The 18,133-nt window shown below is 37.4% G+C and overlaps 1 protein-coding gene across 6 annotated transcripts; it reads left to right on the top strand.

Annotated features, from left to right (window-relative positions):
- Nucleotides 1–678: 678 nt before the first annotated feature.
- LOC104232173 (CST complex subunit CTC1) lies at nucleotides 679–14,594 on the top strand. 6 transcript variants are annotated; one of them, XM_009785295.2, is made up of 16 exons: nucleotides 682–1,825; nucleotides 1,967–2,085; nucleotides 2,178–2,252; nucleotides 2,341–2,419; nucleotides 2,551–2,613; nucleotides 2,690–2,767; nucleotides 2,914–3,114; nucleotides 8,778–8,882; nucleotides 9,034–9,312; nucleotides 9,391–9,879; nucleotides 9,983–10,561; nucleotides 10,672–10,763; nucleotides 11,356–11,563; nucleotides 12,439–12,559; nucleotides 13,149–13,486; nucleotides 14,127–14,594. In XM_009785295.2, the coding sequence occupies exons 1-16, from the start codon at nucleotides 773–775 to the stop codon at nucleotides 14,295–14,297; spliced, it is 4,050 nt and encodes a 1,349-aa protein (XP_009783597.1). In that variant the 5' UTR covers nucleotides 682–772; the 3' UTR covers nucleotides 14,298–14,594. The 6 variants fall into 6 exon arrangements, with proteins under 6 accessions (XP_070018445.1, XP_009783597.1, XP_009783599.1 ...); XM_009785297.2 differs by having other exon boundaries at nucleotides 2,687–2,767; nucleotides 14,165–14,594; XM_009785299.2 differs by having other exon boundaries at nucleotides 2,687–2,767; nucleotides 14,131–14,594.
- Nucleotides 14,595–18,133: the final 3,539 nt, after the last annotated feature.

Below are 18,133 nucleotides of genomic sequence, written 5' to 3'. Positions count from 1 at the left end.
GGGTATAAATAAGATACAAATTTAAACACAAACATAACACAAATTAACATGGAAACACATTAAACAATACAAATATGCATGTACTATACGAGTTTCGACATAAACAAAATCGAAATACCTTGATTTAAGTTTTTTGAATTTGATTGAAATCGAATTTTTGCACCCGAAAGAAGGAATCCAAAGCTTGTCTTGTATGTGTGACCTACACTCCTTGCTCTTTAGGTGACGGGTGAGGCCGATTTTTTTTTTAAGTTTGTCGCGGGGTGGGGGAGGGGGAGACCAGAACAATCGAAATTTTTAAAGGAGAAGGGGCTGCGTTCAGTGGTCCAAAGAAGAAGAAGGGGCTGCGTTTTATAAAGCTGTTCGCAGTATTATACTGCGTTTTAGGTAAAAAGCAGTATAATACTGCGAACAGCTTTATAAAACGCAGTATTATATTGCGAATTACAATTTTTTTTGAAGTAAAACGCAGTACAGTACTGCGAATTACCAAAAAAAAGAAAATTAAAGTAAAACGCAGTATGGTACTGCATTTTACTTTAACGGACTAATTTACGTTAACGTATTTCACAGTATAGTACTGCGTTTTACTCATTTATGTAACTTTTTTTTAAGCACTATAAAAGTGATTTTTGTCAAAAAAAAAAAAAAACATCTAAAGCTTTTTGGACTCTTCCCTCTTCCGTCACTTGCCGGCAAACTCCCATCCCCAACCCTACCCCACCCCACCCCACCCCAATTCTGTGTCTCCGTACATGTGAGTTGTATCACAATGGAGGAAGCAACCGTCAAAACCCTAACAATCGCCGAGCTCCTTCGTCTATCTCGTCCTCTCACCGGCGCATCCTCACTCTTCTCCAATCCTTCTCATAAAATACCACCGCCCCAATTTTCAAACCAACCCCATACATCCTCCCTTCCCACACTTTCTCCCCCAAAGATCCTCAAATCCCTTAACTACCCCACTGTCCTTACAGGCACTCTTTTTCTACCTCACGCAGAAAATTCACCTCTTAAATGCAATTGTTTTCGTTTCTCTGATGGGTCCACCACCGTTTGTTGTGACATTCTTCGGTTTAATCATAGTTTAATTAACAAAAAAGTTCAAATTTTGGCTTGGAATTTTATTCCCATGAAATGTAATGGTGGGTTTTTAGAAATTATTAGGTGGGCTTTTCCTGATTCTTCTTCTGAAAATTCTTCAGATACTTTTAATGTACTGTCTGGCTGTTGTGTTAATCAAAATGTTAGTATAAAAGCTAAGTATTATGTACTTGGCGTAGTAGAATCTGTTAGCCCTGTTTCAGTAGTTCCCTGCAGAGATGGGTCAAGAGCTGGTCCGGAAAATCTTCGGGGTTTCCTCGTAAATGTTTTAGTTTGTGGGTGTAAATTGTGTAATCCTAAAGATTTAAGATTGGATATGAAGAATTTGAATGATGAAATGAGTGGTCATTGTTATAACAAACACGAGATTGTGTACTTCTGTGGATCTGCTTCTTCTTGGCATCCAGTGTTTACAAGACTAATAAGGAGAATTGTTTCATTATCGGGGTTGAAGAGGAGACTTGTATTTGTGGGGAAAAAGGTGTCTCAGTTGATGTATGTAGCTGCGGATAACTCTTTGATGCATATTCATGAGTTGCCCCAGCAATGTATCCCCGTTAAGGAAATTGATGCTAGGGGGGAGGGAGAACTTGTTACTTATACTGGGACTGTGACAGGAGTTTACACGAGGGGTATGATTGTTGAGTTGGATAATGAGCTGTTGCTACTGTTAACGGATCCACAGCTTTCTGTGCCACACAGTGTGAGAGTTGGAGCAATGGTATGTTACAATAGCTTCTAGACTAATTTCCATGTTTTCAAGGTGGTAAAGTGTAACTTTACTTTGATAAGAAGATTAGAGAGACATTGAGAGAAGTATGAAGTTTACTTGTTTATTCTTCTAATGGGTTGCTTTTCTCAGGTATCAGTGAAAAACGTTCATTTTATAAATCCAAGTTATTCATGGACAAAGACACTTATACTCGGCTCTTGTGTTAAAACTAGCATTTCCGTGGAGTGTTTCTCCTTGCTGGAAACAGGGTTAGGGCTTCTAGATACTCGTTGTAAATGTTTCGACTGTACAAGATGCTTATTCATTGTATTCACCAGTTCGATCTTTTTTGGGCCCACAGATGTTATACAGTGGCCTGCTGCCAGAGCCTTCTTGCGAAGTTTATTGACTCCTTAGTATTTGTTGCCAGGCTATGGTAGTGATGCAAGAGTAACAATGATCAAGTTGATTTTGTGTGTGTCTTTATACTATCACTAATATGATGATCTTTTCATTTGCTTCAGGGTATTACTTGTCGTAATCTCTTTTAGAAGAAAGTTCTCTGGGATCTTATCTGAGAAAGAGATCTTGGGATCGACAAGTGTAAGTTGCTTGCATTTACCGATGATATACATTAGAACTAAGACTCTGTTTTATCATGATATCTTTTCTTTGTGTCTAGTGTCATAGAAAACTATCCTTAGCTGATGTGCAAAATTGCAAGGTATTGTCAGAAGAAAGGATTTGCTCAGTTATATGCAACTTCTTATTTGCCTGCTTCAGCCTTCCAAATTCGGGTAAGTGTGTTGTCATTGTGAGCATATAAATTGGGTCTTAGTTGTTCTCACTTGTAAATAAATTTTGGTTCAGCAGCATGGGTTGTTCATGGAATTTGTCAAGCACGATAGATGTGCTTGTAGCAGGGAAACATGTTCCGCTCCTTTGAAGTTGGTAAGTTTGCAGGTTTTTATGAAATTATCATTATCAAAGGTCTTTTTCTTTCTGGGGGTCAGGGGTTGGACACTGCTTTACTTTCTAGTACTCAAAACTCACTTAGCTGCATAAAGATCTAATAGTTGTTGCATAATCACTTTCAGGTGGCACCTATCGCTAATTTAATTAATTATTGTGAGGCAATGTGGAGGAAACTGATTTGCCATCAGGGCAGAGGTTTTGATTTCATGGGTACCCAAAAGGAGTATAATTCCATATCTTGTGGCGGGAGACCTTTTGCGCTGTCTATAAAGAGAGCCATTCACAGTGAAGACATAGGTGTTTCTTTGCTTGGAATCTTGAAGGTTCGAACATTTTATTTGTACTTTCTTTTTTGTTGCTGCAAGGATATACTTGCCAGAATTTAGGGGCTTGACCTGTTATGATTTATGACGTTATGATGTATGGTATGCTATTTGATGTTAGCGTTAGGTAGCATTTCCTAACTATTGGTTGGCCTCTTTGATTTATGATCACAGAAAAAAGAGTAGTAGTCGTATTGCATTGATCTGTATTGTAAAGTATAGAGACAATAGAGAAATCTCTCTTGTGTTGTATTCAAGAAGTAACAAATATATATACAAGTACATAGAGCCTTAACTATGGAAAGAATCAAAAAGAAAATCCTATAAATCTGCTGTGAATCCCTATAATTATGCTAGCTATGTATATTACATAAGATTATGTCTACATTCAGATTATGTCTACATTCATTATCTAACACTCCCCCTCAAGCTGGAGCATAGATATTGATCATGCCCAGCTTGCTACAGAGGTAATCAACTCGAATTCCATTCAACGCCTTTGTGAACAAGTCAGCCGGTTCCTCTCCTGTCTTCACGTAGCCAGTGGAGATCAAGTTCTCCTGAATCTTCTCACGAATAAAATGGCAGTCAACCTCAATATGCTTAGTTCTTTCATGATACACCGGATTTGATGCAATATGGAGGACAACTTGATTCAGTGTTAAAAAAAGCAACCGCTTCCTCGCTTTAAGCGAGAAGCGAAGCGGAGCGATGGGTTGGTCGCTACCCCAGCTAAAAGTGGCTCAGGTACAAAAAAGCGACCGCTTCTCTCTAAAAAGCGAGAAGCGGTGAAGCGGTCGGGAGCGGAAGAAGCGATCACTTCTTGAATTAAAAGGCCCAAACGAGTCTTTTTCAATTAAAAGACCCAAATCGTTGAGTCTTCTGTTTTAGACACTTCTTCAGCAGCAAACTAGGGTTCTAAACCAGCCTTTTCTTCCTCAAAAAACCAGCCTTTTCTTCCTCACATGAAGCAACGATTTGTTCAAGCAAACTAGGGTTCTTCTTCTTCTTCAACATTACAACAACAACTTTCAAGTTTCAACAGGTATGTTTTTATTTTCATTCTTCTTTTTCTTTCTAAACGTCCAAAAAGCGTTGAAATGCTGGCGAATTTTTTTCAGAAAAATTTTGCCCCGTTTCTGCCCAATTTCTGCCCAATTTTTGCCCAATTATATATTTTTATTCTTAGTTCTTATTGCCTTAATTTTTTTTTTCAAAATTCCGCTTCACTTCAAAAAAGCGGGCGCTTCGCTTCTCGCTTTTCGTGAAATGGGGGTTGTCGCTTTTCCTCGCTTCACGCTATTTTTAACACTGGCTTGATTGTCACACCAGAGTTTTGCTGGTATTGGATGCTCTAACCCAATTTCAGTCAATAGATGATGTATCCACATAATCTCACATGTAGACTATAATCTGCACTAGATCGAGATACAACACTTTGCTTCTTACTCCTCCATGATACCAAGTTTCCTCCAACAAAGACACAATAACCTGTAGTAGATCGTCTATCAATTTTCGATCCAGCCCAGTCAGCATCTGCAAAACACTCAATACGAGTATGATTGTGATTGCTATATAATATGCCAAGTCCAGGAGCTCCTTTCAAGTAACACAAAATCTCTTCCAAAGCTGCCCAATGTTTGACCGTTGGTGCAAACCTGAACTGGCTAACAACACTTACCGCAAAAGCAATATCTGGACGAGTCACAATAAGGTAGTTTAATTTCCCAACTAACCTTCTGTGTCTCTCTGGATCGTCAAAAGGATCACCACTATCTTTCATAAGATGCACATTAGGAACCATTGGAGTACTGCAAGGTTTAGCTGCCAACTTTCCAGTTTCTGCAAGCAAGTCAAGAATGTACTTTCTCTGAGATAAAAGAATTCCCTTCTTGCTTCTATTTACTTCTACTCCCAAAAAGTATTTCAACTGGCCCAAGTCCTTTGTATGAAACCTAGTATGCAGAAAAGACTTGAGGGAAGAAATCCCAACATAGTCACTTCATGTGATAACAATATCATCAACATATACAACGAGGAGAATAGTGCCAGCTACTGATTTCCGGTAGAAGACTGAGTGATCGCACTTACTCATTTTCAACCCAAACTCTTGAACTACCTCACTGAACTTGCCAAACCAAGCTCGTGGACTCTGCTTCAAGCCATACAAGGACTTCTTCAAATGACAGACTTTCCCATACTCCCTCTGAGCAACAAAACCGAGTGGTTGCTCCATATACACTTCCTCCTGAAGATTACCATGAAGGAACGCATTCTTGATATTTAACTGATGTAAAGGCCAATTCTGGGACGCAGCTAGAGAAATAAATAAGCGGACAGAAGTGAGTTTGGTAACCGGGGAGAAGGTGTCAGAATAATCCACCCCATAAGTCTGAGCATACCCTTTCGCCACAAGTCTGGCCTTAAGTCTTGCCACAGAACCATCTGGATTAACTTTAACTGTAAAGACCCACTTGCATCCTACTGGTTTCTTTCCCTTTGGTAAATCTACCAAATCCCAGGTGTGGTTGTCCTCTAAAGCATGTATTTCCTCAAGCATTGCATCAGACCATCCGCGATGATTCAAAGCCTCCTTCACTGTTTTAGGTACGAAGATGGAGTCTAGAGAAGCAATCATAGATATAGACGTAGAGGATAAGTGGTCATAGGAAACAAAGTTATCAACAGAATATGTCGATTTGCAAGTACGTGTACCTTTGCGAAGAGCAATAGGAAGATCAAGATTATCTAAAGGATCAGGCAAAGAAGAATCAGATGATGTAGGAACTGGTGCGGGACATGTATCATTTGTCTCTCGCCTCCGCGAATAAACTTGAACAATTGGAGGTCTTGTTGGAGCAGGTACTGAAGGCATAATAGTCGATTGGTGCTCAATAGAAGAACTGGGAGATCGAAGAGTATCATCTGATTGTTCTGTCAAAGTATGGGTAACCTGATATACTAGCCACTCATCTTCCTCCCCTGGCTTGTAGAAATGGGAGGTGCATAGAAGAATGGTGTAGTCTCTGAAAATACCACATCAGTTGACACTAAATATTTGCCAAGCTCAGTAGAATAACATCGATACCTCTTCTGAAGGCGAGAATAGCCCAGGAAAACACACTTCACAGCCTTGGGATCCAACTTGGTAAGAGATGGTCAAACATCTCGAACATAACATGTGCTTCCAAACACCTTAGGTTCCACCAGAAATAATGACTTGTTCGGAAAAAGAACACTATAAGGCACATTACCATCGAGTACACTAGATGGCATGCGATTAATCAGAAAACAAGCCGTAGAAACCGCATCAGCCTAGAACTGTTTAGGAACCTTCATTTGGAACAAAAGTGCTCGAGCTGTCTCAAGTAGATGCCTATTCTTCCTCCCAGCAACTCCATTTTGAGAGGGTGTATCAACACATGAAGACTGATGTAATATACCATGTTGTCTCATGTAGGACTGAAATAACTCTGACATGTATTCTTTAGCGTTATCACTCCTTAGAGTACGTACTGAAGCATTGAATTGAGTTTTGACTTCAGCACAAAAGGCAGAAAAATGAGTAAACATTTCAGAGCGGCTCTTCATAAAGTAAATTCAAGTCATTCGAGAAAAATCATCTATAAAAGTGACAAAATACTTATGCCCAGTTTTAGAAACAACCGGACATGGTCCCCAAACATCAGAATGGACCAACTCAAAAGCTGACTCAGCTCGCTTATTAACCCTTGGACTTAACGAGATGCGATGGTGTTTTGCAAATCGACATGACTCACAATCCAATGATGAAATATTCTGAAATTAAGGACAGAGCTTCTTTAACAAAGGCAAAGAGGGATGTCCAAGTCGACAATGTGCTTCAAAAGGAGACACGATACTAGAGCATGCAACATACCGTGGCTCCCATTCATCAAGAATGTAGAGATCACCAGATATATATCCTTTACCAATAACTTGCATCGTCTTAAGATCTAAAAACAAACAATGATTGGGAAAGAATGCAACACAACAATTAAGGTCTTTGGTAATTTTACTAACAGAAATCAAGTTAAAGGCCAAGTTTGGTAGACTTAATACAGATGACATGGTAATAGAGGAAGTTGGTTTAATAGTCTCAGATCCAACACTGCTACAAGTTGATCCATCAGCTACAGTAACCGGAGAGGGTGCTTTATGTGAGCGAAAGCTAGAAAAAATATTTGGATTACTCGTCATGTGATTTGTAGCACCATAATCGATCACCCATTTATTGGAAGAGGTAATAAGACATGTTTTATCTGACCCAGCAAAGGTAGTAACCGAAGAAGATTCCTTAACTGATTTATGATATTGAAAGAATTTTAGAAACTCATCCGAAACCAAGATTGTTGGACTAGGAGTTGTTGCATTATTATTCTTTACCATCATTTTTTTCCTTTCAATAACAAACTGATTAAACTAACAGAGGTCCCCGAAGCTAAAAGATACTCAAACAGATCCTGGTAGATACAAAATCAACAATCTATTGAACAAGATTCAACTTTAATAATCTACTCAACCAAATCAGAGAACCAAACGAATTTGTCCCTAACTCAAACAAAATTAGAGACAAACAAAGTTTACGGAAAGACCCAACAGACAATATCAAGTCACTAATCGATCACCACAGTGAGTCAAAAATAAAGATGCAAGCTTCTCACACAGGCAGCCTCCAAGAAAAATACCACAGAATTAAAGAAATCGAATAACCAATAAACCAAACTCAAACCTGACCAAACAAAGTGAGAATAAGATTTGGTTTGGCCCCCCTGGCCTAGCTCAAGTGGCAAAGGGTGGTAGATTTGTATCTTAGGTCACAGGTTCAAGCCCCCACACCATGCAAAGCAAAGCCTGGTATTTAAGTGGAGAAGGGTAGAGGGGCAGACCCATTATCCACCGAGTTTCGAAGGCTGCGGCTGGTCTAAAGGATCGGCCCCACGGATTTCTCGGTCATCAAAAAAAAAAAAAAGATCTGGTCTGAGGTTGTTCTTTGCCAAAATGTGGTTCTATGTTTAGAGAACCACCACAAGTCAACTGAAAATGTCAAAAAGACCTCAGATTGGCTTCCGATCAAGGAATTTCCGGCAGCTGATTCGACTCAACTCCGGCAAGCAGTAGATCTGCTCTGATACCATGTAAAGTATAGAGACAATAGAGAAATCTCTCTTGTGTTGTATTCAAGAAGTAACAAGTATATATACAAGTACATAGAACCTTAACTATGGAAAGAAACAAAAAGGAAATCCTATAAATCTGCTGTGAATCCCTATAATTATGCTAGCTATGTATATTACATAAGATTATGTCTACATTCATTATCTAACATGTATAAATGGGATAAATCATTTATTAGCATCATTCTATGTATAGAAAAGAGGCCAATAGAAGTTTTAACATTATGCAAGCTTCCTTTTGTTCTTTTTGGAAAGGGAAATGGGGGAGGGGAATATAAGGTGCGGAATTGGACCCTCACCAACAAGGTGAAGTTCATGCAACCAACCAACTGAGCTACTAAGATTCCCCATGCAAGCTTCCTGATTTCTTAACTTTGCATTCATTTGATATCTAAAGCATCTTTTATCGGACTTTATATTACTTATAAGCTTATAAGATATTATCAAGTTAATTTTATGTTCAGCCAGGTCTCACCGTCTTCTGGAAGGATGTTGCTTGTTGATGCAACTGGAAGCGTTGATGTTATCATACCAGATCTTCCATCAAGTTGGAATTTCAATAGCATGTATGAGGTGTGATACAACATCAATCTTCTTTCATTTTGTGTTTCTCATTTCCTGATCATTTAAATGTGCAGCACTATCAATGTTACATGGTGGAAATTGTTCCATCCACTAAAAAAATTCCTTTTTCTTTTCTCCCACTAAATATTTCCTTTTTCAGGTCAGAAATTTTTTGTCAATTATGGAAGACATACCCATGAAGCTGGATCATGTGGATTTACTCCAAAATGAACCTTTCACATGCAGAAGTATTTTTGAGAATGCCCCATTTGTGAGAGAGATGAACATGCCACTCCATCTTTACTACAACATGAGGGACGTAATACCTGTAAATCATCATTTTACTATCTGTGTAGATTCCCAAGTTGACTTTGGGAAGGTGGGAAGAGGAAAGTTTCACCTACTTCAGCTGATGCATAAATTCCCTATTCTGCAAAAGGTACGCGTCTTGCAAAAAACAGTGCCTTCTTACAAGTTTGTGATAACAAATTTAATCAGTCGATGGATATGTTTGCAGCAGTTTCAAGGAAGTCAAAATGCTTCAAGTACATCAAGCGCATTTGCCGAGGCCTTAATTCTGCCTTGGGATTTACTTATTGCTGACAAAAACAGAGATACCCATATTGATAAGCCTTTGATAGATCAACTGAAGGAACCAATGAAATTTTTTAACGGAATGGAAAATAGAAAACTTATTGCGTGCAAAAGACATAAACCTGACCAACTGTCTAGCGAGGCTTTGACGTCTGCACTGAATGATACTGAAAATGAACCAAGTTGCAGCTCCAGTCTCTCTGCTAAAGCGCGCTCTTCTGTGGCGGACAGGCATCATAACTCATGCTGCTCAGACAAATTTCCGTGTCTTGTGACTGGAAATTGTGCTAATTATCCGTCTCTTGGTATGTTGCAACACACAGGTACGGAAGCAGATGTGGGGTCCTGTTGCAAACCACAAGTGAGAAAGGCATTGCTGGAATTCAAATCAGAAGCTTTTTCTGTTTATGAGGTATGTCATTTCATCTCTATTCGCTCTGATGTATGACATAAAATGTTGCTATATGAAATTTGCATTAACAACTTAAAACAAATTTTGTTCTTTAACATTGCAGGTGTTGAAAATCGGTGGTCAATATCTTATAAAACATCAGAAAGAAGGCATGTTATGTACTGATGGAATAGGTGATAAAATACTTGTGAATTCTGGAACAAATATTTGGAGTGTTTCTTTCGCTTCTGTCAATGCTCTTCAAAGTTTAGATGTATCCTGCTTATTTAAACAGCGCGACTCATTTTTAAGCAACCATAGTGTTCTTCCAGAAGACTATCATCGGTTTCAAATTCCAAATTGTTTACCCAATAATGGAAGCAATGAGATCTCTTCAGATGTCAACTTATATATTCCATCTGATGTCACAAACTTATTTGATGTTAACTTGGAGTTGTTGGAGGACTGTTCTCTTGGGCCTCTTGTTCCATTTGGAGAAATGACAAACATCTACTCCTCTGATCATAATTTGCCCGAGGGAAACTTAACATCTATTCATGGGCAGATCAAGGCGGTTCATTGTTCAGATGGAAAATCGTGTGCAGAACATTTAAGGTGCGAAAGCATCAATCGTGATTGTTCGTCATTATTCCTTGAAGGAACTATCAGTATCTGTGTCCATGTTTTAATGGACCGTAAGATGGTATCTTCTCTTTGCTTCTCAACTTTTGTAACTTATTACATAATTCTATTGCCTCTTTCTTGTTAGACAGCATTTTTTTTTAACTTTAAGACTGTTTCATAATTGATTAGGTCAAGATTTTTGGGGCTGCAAAAAAACTTGCTTACCCTGCTGGATTTGGACGAGATGTTACTGCATCATTTCACAGAGTACTTGCCCTTGGGTATGCAATTTCTATATATTTTAGCAACTCTTTCAGCTCAGTGGTTCTGCTAACCTTCACCTCCAGCACTTCTACCCATGTAAGATATAGAGACGTTTGAGCTGAAAATAATTAGTTGAAGATTATAGTAATAATTTTCTCTTGCAATTGCTAGGTGCTATTATAGCTTATTTCACTAAATGAGCTTTGTCATGTGAGCGCATATTAGACACGCGAAAGGAAGATTAAGATTTAGAAAAGATTCTGAAACATTCTAATATTTCTGACCTGTAAGCTTCTGCATTTCTTGCATCATCCACTAATATGTTTCCAATAACAAACTTCTCTATGTTTGACAAATAAAAGCGGTATAGACCGTCACTAGTCCTTTTTATGGCTGTGGTTGACAAAAATTGCTTGTTTTTTGATACTGCAGTGCAATACTAGCAGTGTATTAATAATCTTAATATTCTCTTTTAACCTGGAGTAGCATTTATGCTTTATTTATTAACCCTTCAAGATTTTTTTCAGTGCGGAGGACAAAGTTAATTAAGTATGGCATTTTGTTCGATACTGAAATTATCTGATATGCTGAAGCATGTTGTCTTTCCAGTGCGCAGGACAACTTTATGATGATACCTACGTCCTTCATTGTTATCAACCCATCAAGTGTGATTAATGATCATAATGAGGATGCATACACCTGCCAATCTGCTGCTTTGAACTTGGATGGTGATTCTCCATTATGTGCTAGAACTGCATCTCTGATTTCTGACACAGCAAACTGTTTAGAGACCCAACCAATGGAGTTCAATTGCAGGGTAATCACAGTTCTTATGCAGATATTAGTTGGGTTGTTAAACAATTTGCTTCTCTGATCTTGTTGAAAAGAGAAAACATGTAACTTTTTGAACAATTTTCACTCTTTATCTACTTGCGAATTCGTCTCTTCTACTCACTTCTTTGAACTCCTGCTAGAAATGCTATTAACAATATCTTGTTTGGCCCTAAACATACTTTGAAACCTCAATTTATTGAAAAGAGGACATATTTTGAAACGCTGAATAAACTATCCAAAATTTGTATTGCCCACTCCAATTTTCAATTGAATGAACTGAACAAGAACCTTTTTTTTGTTTTTTTACTTATTCTCATTTAAGATCACTTGAGCATTACCAACCAAGTGGAAAAGAAAACACATAATTCAAAGTAAAAGAATGAGAAAACAAGAGAAGCGCATTAACAAGACACCGCTCATATTGCATATTCAAAGCTTCCACATGTGCTTCATCTCCTTTATTCCGTCATTTTGTTACAACCTTTGGATTTCTTGGGTTAAATAGTATCTCTAGGATGAAATTTATAGATGCTGTTAGTGGTAGAAGAACCTGTATCTTCTTTACTACCTTTAGGATCCATTGAAAATATTTGACCAACTGTAATTTAAGAAAATTTGTTTGATCATGAGCCCTAGGTTTTCTACAAAATTGAAAAGCTTTTAATGATATTTCTATAGATATGACAGAAATGCCTATCTAAGGCGAATTTGAAGATATAAAAGCTAAGTAAGTTGAAGATGTTTTATAGGGTGTACATGAGCTATAAGGGCATCTATAATATTTTGCCTAACATTTTGTGCGTGATAGTTGGACTTATCTTCTCACGGACATCCTATTTTTTTGCTCAATAATGTCAGGTTGTGGCTATTTATGTCCTTGTCTTGGAGTACAACAGGAAAGGCAAATACCTTCATACAAGAACTGAGCCTAGACCGAATTCATATGGTGTTGGCATTCCACTTGCTGGTTTTATCTTTGGTATGTTCTGTATGTATATGTTGCACAGCTTTTGATCTCCAATATCAAAGAACTGTACTTGATTTTATGATGCTCCTTGTTATTCTTCCTTTACCTTTACAGTCATGTGGATTTTTCTTAAAATTTATAAACCACCAAGTTCTTCGATGAGTAGTTTTTTTTTTATTTTTTTTTATTTTCATGAAGACTACCAGGGTTTATATTTGGATTTTCTATGCAAAGATTTAGATTGTTTCCTTTTTTCATTTTTTTGATAACTGAGAAATCCTCGGGGGCCAATTGTGCACTGTTCAAAATTTGGTGGATGATGGGCCCGGCTCTCTATTCTTCTCCACTTAAATACTAGGCTTTTGTCAGGGTTCAAACCCACATCACAGGCTGCACTTGTACCACTACACCAAAGCCCTGTGTGGTTTGGGGTGGGTGGGTAGGTTGTTTCCATTTTTTCCATATTAAATGAAGTTTCTTTTGCTGCTGGAAAAAGCTCACTTGCAACAGGCAGTTAGATCTTGTCCTAGTCTCTGAAAAGTTTCCTGTCCAGTTATCAGACAATGCTAGTTTTCCATGACTATTCTCTATGCTTGCGCAGATGACGGGTCATCATCATGTTGTTGCTGGGCTAGTTGGGAGATTGCAGCAGTTTTGTTGGGGTTACATGATAATGAAGTTTCAGGTGAAAGCTATGCTAAAACTCACAAGAGATCAAAGAAGACCAGGAGAAAGCAGGCATGCAGCAGTTTAACTATTGCCCATTTAAGGAGAATTATGAAGCGGCATGGCAGGGTCACAGTGAGAAACCAGGCTTCCATCTTTGATTCATCATGTCAAGACCTTGTGTTTTCTGCCAAGCCCGACAAGGCTATAAGTAGTTCAGATCAAGATTTCTTTCAGTCCCTCATCCTCAAAGCTTGCTGCAGCACCCTTTTGGTAAGTTTCATTGGCAGTCACATGTGTCCTACTTACCTTCTCATCTTATGGTATGGCATAACACAAGCAAGGCATGCATACCACTATACCTATAGATTGTATATATGTATGTGCGTGTGTGTGTGTATATTATAAATTATACATATACAATGTGCATGTTGTACCAATAGGAAAACATTATCTGATTGCAGTTTAAATTGAAGTGTAGAGATGTAGTACGACTAGTTCTCTATTTATGGAATCACTATACCTTTTAATAATAATAGAATCAATTTGAGTGAAACAGTTTCAGTCACATTGAATTTGTTCTGTTATTTTGGCTCTCGAGGTGGATTTTAACTTACCTTTTGTTCTCACTTCGCACTAGCTGCAAACAACAGTAAGTTCCCAATATATCGATTGAACAAAGAATGGAACACCACATAATAGTTCACCAATATAATGGTTGAATAAGCATATGGACTACCACATAATAGGTTAAGGAGGTGTGCTTGGGTTAACTTCAATCTATTTTCTTATGCTGTTTTCACCCATCAGCCAATTCCTGCAATCTCGGTAGCTATATATTATGTACCCCTGATGCTTGTTTTGCTTTATGATGAGCGACTTCAGGATGTGCTTTTTATTGTTTTCTTGGCAGACAGTTGTTGGCAGTCTCATGAGTTCAGATGCTGTCAGGTGGCTGGAAACACATCTGACTGAGCTGGATATGGCGATGCTTCCCATGCAAAATATATGGGTTTCCGAAGTTCATCACATGGACAGCCTCGCTCAAGCTAAAAAGATCCTTCAAGTACTTGTTGAAAGCTGAAACAGTAAACTGAAAGAGAGTTCCGGTCAGATATTTTAGTGTGATATAATATACCTGTGCACAGTGTATATGATTCTCTTCTTCATCATATCTTAATTTATCCAGCAAACAGTTGTGTACAAACTCAACTTCGACCATTATTGAGTTTTTACTTCCAGATGTGAAGATTTTGTCATGTACTCATGTTCTTCCGGCTGGAAAGTGTGTACTATTTGCAGCCTCCTATTGTTCACATCGTCATCTTGTAATCATATTGAAGCGGTCAGATGCTCGTAGTTTTGGTGTTTTTTTCGAGAAATTGCTCTATTTTTAGTTAACATTATGTTTGATTGGGGAAAAAAATGATAATTGTAGGATGGGAAGTAAAGATTTAGTTTTAAGGTCTGCATCCTTGTCTTGTCAGTAAGTTAAAAAAATCAGGGTATATCATCTTTCCACATTAGCCTTAAATCTGTGTCACTTTAGATTGAACTTTGAATCGAGTTGCATTTTTTATTTCATATTCATGTGTTACCTTTTCTATGGTATAAAGAACTAATAATCCCGTTAGCTAACTTGGTGGTTTAACTTTAAATTCTATCATTCTATTTTATGGAACAAATGAAACTGTGTTTTAAAACATTTCTTATATCCCCGTGATACGCACTTCGGATGTTCCTTTATTTAGACATTTTGTTTCTTTTTCTTGGTTTGAAGTGTCTGTATTGCTGATCAAGTTTGATTGGAGGACATTAAGAAGTCTCTCCCCACCATATACGCCTCATATTTCCACTGTGTGAAGAGTAGAAAATGCCTGCCTGATTCTGTGAATACATAATCGGAGCAGAGAAAAAACAGAAACCAAACTTATGAGAAGAATTTTCTTGCTTCTAGGAAACAGAAACCAAACATAGCTGACAATTTTGTATTCTATGTTTTAGTTGGAGTATCTTGAAAAGCTTATTTTTTAATGGAGAAGCAATTTTTAACAGCTACTTCTGATAAACGTTTGGCCGAAAGAGGTCAATGAAACAATGACAAAGCCTTTTAATTATATTTGAAGGTGAAAAACGTTTCTTTTGAATCATTAATACTAAATATAGGATACTTCCTGAGAAATTTTGCCTTGGTATAATATATACTATTTTCTAACCCTTTCGAATTCAAACAATTATTAAGTGTTAGCGGGAGGAGTCCAATAATCATGAAAAGTAAATTTAATGTACGGGAGAAATCACTTCACTTGACTTGTTTGACGTTTTCTGACCATTAAAAAACTTTAATTTGCAGCATCTCTAAAGAATCAAAGTATGGCTCTTTAACTGTTGCGAATGAAGCCACCTGAATATTTGCAAAGTTTTTCGGAGTTACACTTTAGTCCTAAATATTATAGTAGCTTTTACTTGTACCCCTAAAGCTAGCTTTTTACACATTTTCCCGTTTCTTTAAATACTGATATAACTTCAAGAAGATGTTGAATGAAAATTTGAATTATTATCTCTTAATTTCGCTTTCCTATTTCAATGGCGAATCTACCGTGATTCACTACAATTGGTATCAGAGTCACTTTCACTCCAAGGTCTGATGACCCAATCGTCAAGGATACCGAAGATAAGTTTCGAAAGTTTGAAACTGAGCAATCGCAACTCGATGCAACACTTGCAGACAACTTGGAGAGAACTCGTCGAAGGTACATCGAATTCAGCAATTGCTTAACAGGACCGAAGCCCATCCGATAACAGATGCGTACGGTCATCAGTATTACATTAGATCGGAGTTTCAGTTCCTATGACTTTGAGTATTACCATGACGACTCGCCTCCATACTCTTATCAGGTTCCATATGCTTAACAAATTAACAATAACAATCTAGGTTTCTATTTCGTTCAATTCTGTGATGGTTTGATGGTGTCAATAGTTGCCGCTGGTTAGACAACTTGTTGAACTCTAGTGCCGGGTATGTGGAGACTAATTGCTCACATATGGATTTTTCAATACTTAAAGCACCTCTAGACTCAATGAGTGGGTTTGACATGGATTATGATCATTTGGAGACTGGTCATCCTTTATCAAGCATTTCACCAATGGAAAATAAAATATTCCAAAAATAACGAAGATCACTCGTTTGATAAATGTCCTCAAAGAGCTAGGCAGATTTCTCAAGAGGTTTTAATCCATAATTGTGACGTAGAGCTGTTCGATGGAAGTCCCAAAAGAAATGAACTTAACTTGACTAATGAATTTGCTAATAAGGAGTCGATTCTGTTATCTTTTAGTTGCCAGGACCATCTAGAGCCGAGAGAGACAACAACAACAACAACCCAGGAGTCTGTTGAAGGGTCCTCTGTTTTTTATGGAATTGAGAATTACCTTGCAGCTGATAGTGGTTCTGATTTCGGAGATAATGAGGTTGTAAGGAAAAATGATGAAAAAGTGGAGGAAGTAAAGGTAGTAAATTTGAAGGAATTAGAGAGCGTGTTGTCTCTCTATTGCAGTGTTACATCTCCGCATTTTCGTACGTTAAAAGTTTCGTCTTCAGTTAATTGACATAGATTCGGGAATGAGATCGTTTTGACGTTAACATATTTACGTTATTTATAACAAGAGATAAATAAGTTTCCTGAAAGATAAAGGGAACACAAATTAAAGAGAACGAGTTTCGTTGAAAGTGGCCAATTTGGGATAAAATACGGGTCGAGCGATAATACCCGATAATTATGAACTAGTACCATGCAAGGTACCATATGACCACGGTAGTATAATGTATAACGTATATATATAGTATATTAAAAATATATATATATATAGTATATTAAAAATAAGTAGAATTTTAAGTAATTTGGGGCAATATTTAAATTATACGGGTAATTGATTAATTACCGGATAATGGGACACTATCCCGTTAACTAATAAGTGAGTAAAAATTAATAATCTCCATCCACCCTCCCACGTGGCAATAGACAGACTAGCCAAATATATGACCAATTGGTCATATATGCTTAGTGGCAGGAAACGTGTAATTCATTTAGTCCTAGTCATATTAGTCATATACGTTAGAGAGCAAAATCAATTCCTTCTTCAAGTTCAAATACGATAAAGAGCAGAAGCAATTCCTTCTTAAAGTTCAAATATGTTTGGAGCAAAATCAATTCCTTTTTAAGTTCAAATAAGTTTGGAGCAGAAGCAAAATTCGATTCTGAAAAGCTTCCAACGAGAATTTGTTGAAATAATAACAACATAAAATTTTGCAGTTCTAAAAGAGTATGGTGCAATCTTCACCAAGAATATTATACGAAGTTTTCCCTATTTCAGGTATGTTAAGGCCCTCCCTTCTTTCTTTTGGCATGATCCAAATTATACTGAAGAAACGAGCAAACACACAGTTTTCATAAATTACTCTATTCATAGAATTATTAGGGGTGTCTATATTCTTGATTCCCCATAAAAATTATTACTATTTTCTGTTCATGGGTCTCAGAATAATACGCAGTTGGAAAAGTTTATTCGGAAGGAATATTGAGATTATTACGTATTTTTCATGCATTTCACTCATGTGCATTGACCCATGACCAGATGACGTTATATACGCATATATATGTGTGAGCACGTGATTTTTGTTTTTGCGCGACAGTCGCTCCAAAAGAATAAAAATTGGTCCTGCTGTACAATTTTGGATTTCTGTACGGCACTTTGTTGATTTATTTGTGACTTTTGCCCGTTTATTTATTTATTTATTTAAAACAAAATACAAAAATATTGGGTCATGCATAATTCGAACCGTAATCCGGTCATTAAATAGAAAATCATAAATAGGCACCCTCGTCCGTGATTTCGATTTGTTTGATTTTAACTGTTTTG

Source organism: Nicotiana sylvestris, chromosome 11 (genome assembly GCF_000393655.2).
Source record: "Nicotiana sylvestris chromosome 11, ASM39365v2, whole genome shotgun sequence".
NCBI lineage: Eukaryota > Viridiplantae > Streptophyta > Magnoliopsida > Solanales > Solanaceae > Nicotiana > Nicotiana sylvestris.
Note: the sequence above shows the minus strand (reverse complement) of the source record. Positions and strands in the feature narration are given on the sequence as shown.

Bases quoted from the DNA above. Each gene is read 5' to 3' on its own strand.
- LOC104232173 (XM_009785294.2), top strand. From the start codon at position 773: ATGGAGGAAGCAACCGTCAAAACCCTAACAATCGCCGAGCTCCTTCGT. The intron at 1,826-1,966 runs GTATGTTACAAT...TGCTTTTCTCAG, and splicing joins GTGTGAGAGTTGGAGCAATG to GTATCAGTGAAAAACGTTCA. The intron at 8,883-9,033 runs GTGTGATACAAC...TTCCTTTTTCAG, and splicing joins ATTTCAATAGCATGTATGAG to GTCAGAAATTTTTTGTCAAT.